This window comes from Mus caroli, chromosome 4, assembly GCF_900094665.2.
Source record: "Mus caroli chromosome 4, CAROLI_EIJ_v1.1, whole genome shotgun sequence".
In the NCBI taxonomy this organism is placed as follows: Eukaryota; Metazoa; Chordata; class Mammalia; order Rodentia; family Muridae; genus Mus; species Mus caroli.
In genome coordinates, this window is record NC_034573.1 from 113,529,954 (window position 1) to 113,533,583 (window position 3,630).

The window sequence follows — 3,630 nt, forward strand, 5'->3', positions numbered from 1 at the left end:
CACTTTGTAGACCAGGCTGGCCTCGAACTCAGAAATCCGCCTGCCTCTGCCTCCCGAGTGCTGGGATTAAAGGTGTGCGCCACCACGCCCGGCCTTGGTGTAGAATTTTTAGGTTCACTTGATCTTCCTGCCTCAGCCTTGCCTGCCCCTGCTTTTGGGGCCCTTCATTAAAACAAACAAGCAAAACAAGAAAAAAGAAAAAAATCTTCCAGCTGTTCAGTCATTCTGTGGGTAAGGCTATATATAACATTAAGTCACCAGGGAATTTAAATTGAAAAGATTGCATTGTGGGTCAGACTAGGTAATGGATATAAGACTCTATTTAGAAATGATTCTTGGAATCAGCCCTGATGGGTTACAAGTCTGTAATTCCAATCACTTGTGAGGCTGGGGCAGGAGGACTGCTGAGTTCAAGACAGGCCTGGGCCACACTGTGGGTTCCAGGCCAGTCTAGAGAGTGAGACACTGTCACAAATCAGCAAAGTCAAAGACTATTCAGATTAACAACCTCAAGGAAAAGATGGAGAGAGCAGGTCTAGTGGAAAGAGCAGAGCCACAGTTAAAAGGAAACAGATAGATTACGACGTGAACACAGGTAAAGCTCGAGAGGACTGCTGGTGGCAGCAGTATCCTTGAGTGGCTAAGCACAGGAAGGAGGAAATGAAAACTAGAGGCACTAGAGACTGCAAGATGTAAGGGGCAAAAATGATTTAAAGGGACTGCAGGTTTTCCTAATGCTTGAGGAACAACAACAAGAAGAAAACAAAGAAACAACTTGGCCAAATCCACTTTTGAGGGATTATTTCTGGGATCCCTCTAAATTGCTGAATATGGGTCCTGAAGCACGTCCCCTCCTCCTCCTGCAATATGATAGGCATCTTTAACTGTCACATGAGTCCTTCTTTTTGCCTTGTCTAAAACGAAGTGCCTTACTCAAGTCGAGTCACTGTATTAGATATTTGAATTTTGAGTACAGAATCTCTGTATACTTAAGGATTCTCAAATACTAGCCAACCAACTACCCACTTCAAGCCATACCCGAAACAAGACAATAGCCACACGATAAAACAAGGTCAGTCCCTCTCTAAGAAATAGTCTGGCTGAAATTGCATTCCATGGCTTCTGCTCCCTAAAGAATTCTAGAAATCAAGTCTTCCTAAAAGCACCTTGCGGCGCTACATACGCTCACGCCCCTTCCCCTCTAATCCCTCTCCCGCCCCACTCATGGCTGGGTTCGTGAGCAGAATCCAATTTTCCATGGCCCACTGGATCTCCTGGGAGGTTCCGCACAAGCGGAGGCAGGAGGGGCTTCAGGGACACCAAGAGCCTTCGGCGGTCTGGGGTATCCCCACCTCATCTTGGTGCCCACCCCTCAGACTCTCCAGCTCCAGGAAACCCGAAAACCGACACTGTGGGGTCACTGCCCTTCCCGGATGTCTCTCGTCCCCGGAAGCAACCGGGCCCAGCAGCACCCCAGTTCCTTTTTCTCCCAAGGCCGATATGGGGTGCGGAGGTGATCTCGGCCGGTGTCCACGACCCCCGCACCCTCCCCGCCCCCCACGCCCCGGCCTGGCTTCCAGCCAAGTCCGCAGCAGCAGCGCAGGTTACCGGGAGTTGGAAGGCGACGCTCGCTGCCGGGCGGGGCAGGCTGCTGGAGGCTCGCCGGCGGCGTCTGCATCTGAAGCGGCGGCGGCTCGGCGTCCGGGGGCCTGAGGCCCGGAGTGGGGCCGGGCAGAGGGGCGCAGCGTCGCCGCTTCGGGGAACCGGGGCTCAGCAGCGCCGCCTCGAACTCCATGGGCCGCTTCAGTGTCGCCCCGCACGCCATCCCGCGGAAGGGCCAGAGACCAGAGGCAGACGCGGCAGCAAGGACAGCCCTGGATCCAACTCTTCAGCTGCGGCTCCCAAGCCAAGCCGGCTCCAATGGCGCCTCCGGCACCCGGCAGCCGCGCTGGCCCCGCCTCCTGTGACGTCACGGGCGTGCGCCACCGCCCGGCGGAGGGGAAGAAGTCGGAAAAGGGCCGCTCAGGGAGGCCCCCGAGCCTGGGCTCGGCCCATGGCGCCCCCTGCGGAAGAAGTGGGCCGGTCTGGGCGGAGAGCGTGGTCGCCTAGCAACACCCCCGCCCCCGCCCCTCCCAGGGCCCCCCCTTCACGCTCTCAGCCGGGGTGGCCTGGGAGGTCTTTCGCACCTGCGCGGCAGGGGCCTCGGGGGCGGGGGATGGGAGAGACACTGGGAGACCCGGGTTCCCTTGGCCGCGTGACGGATAAAAGAGGTGATTCTAAAGGGTTATCAAAGGATTTTGTCTTGAGTCCCAGGAAATCTTCACAAACATAGCCGGGTTATCTAAGGATAGACTTTATTTAATCCACGAATCCTGTGCAATCCTGGGCAAAATTGGAAGGGGAGGTGTGTTACAAATGAATGTATTTTGGGGATAGATGACCCGGCCATTAATCGGATCACTAAATGGATATGTGTTACGCAAAAAGGATTAAAAGGAAAACAAAAAACAACCCTACCAGAAAACTCACTGGCTTAAACTGTCTAACCAAGTGATACCAGGGTGTTAGGAACTTCCCCTGATAGCAGATTTGGCAGTTGGCTTCCTCATCCGACTTGGCAACTCAGGCTGGTTCTTCCTGGGTCCATCGAGAGATTTTCTGCCGTACTGTTGGCTGGAGAATGCTTTTGATATTCAACAAATGAATAGAAAACAGGGAGGTTCTGCTTTAGGAAACTCTGTGGTTGTAATTTTCCTGTAACTCCAGTGCTTTCAAATACATCAATAGAGCCATCAGAACAACACCTCCACATTCAAAGCCTTTCTGTAATTATTTGTATATTAGTGGCTGTGATTCCTGTAATCTGGCTTTAACATTATCTCTGTAACAGATTTTTCTAGAACAGTCCAAATTTTAAGATACTCATTTCTAATTGCCAAGATGGCTGTCACAGTACTTCAACACACTTGGGGTTAGACAATAAAAGCATACTATCTCCAATCCTCCTCCTCCTTCTCTGCCTCTTCTTCCTCCTCCTCCTGTTCTTTTTGGTTGCTTTTCTCTGAGTCCTCTTCCGTTTCTACAAACTAAAGATCATAACATAGGTCATATACTTTCACATTTATTTCTGTAAAATATAAGACAGTACAGCATACCAAATTGCTGGTTTTCTGTTTGTTTTGCCATATTGGGATTCAAGCCTCCCTAGGCACATTACCCATGTTAAGTTTATTTTAGCACATTTATTGTCTATATAGATGTAACGTGGTTTAAACTAAAATCTAGAAATAAAACATTAGAGCTTTAAAAAAAAACAACCCACAATTATCTTGGTGGTAAATGACTGAATTAAAAATTCAGTTCTGAGCTTCTTGGAGGCTAAAGAAAAATGAAACCATAGTCATGATGAATAGGTGTTATCTGAATGGAATCAGTTCACCAGAGGACACAGACCATCATTTTGTGTATCACTTTAATTCCAAAGGTAGACTCTCATGACTTTATTAGGAAACAATGATGTGATAAAGCCTTTAAGACCGCTTGCATGGCTGTTTCTATGTTCAATAAAAGCCAAGGACATGAAAAGCCACTTCACGATGGTTATTTTTTTATGGTTTTTTTTTTTTTTTT

The 3,630-nt window shown here is 49.5% G+C and overlaps 1 protein-coding gene across 1 annotated transcript in view; it reads right to left on the bottom strand.

The window, feature by feature from the left end:
* The window catches only part of Akirin1 (akirin 1), a 15,708-nt gene extending 13,702 nt beyond the window's left edge, over nt 1-2,006 (bottom strand). Inside the window, exon 1 of the mRNA XM_021159665.2 lies at nt 1,609-2,006. Coding sequence (XP_021015324.1) covers nt 1,609-1,825 — 217 coding nt within the window. The 5' untranslated portion in view covers nt 1,826-2,006. The remainder of the gene's footprint in view (nt 1-1,608) is intronic.
* Between the last annotated feature and the right edge of the window lie 1,624 nt (nt 2,007-3,630).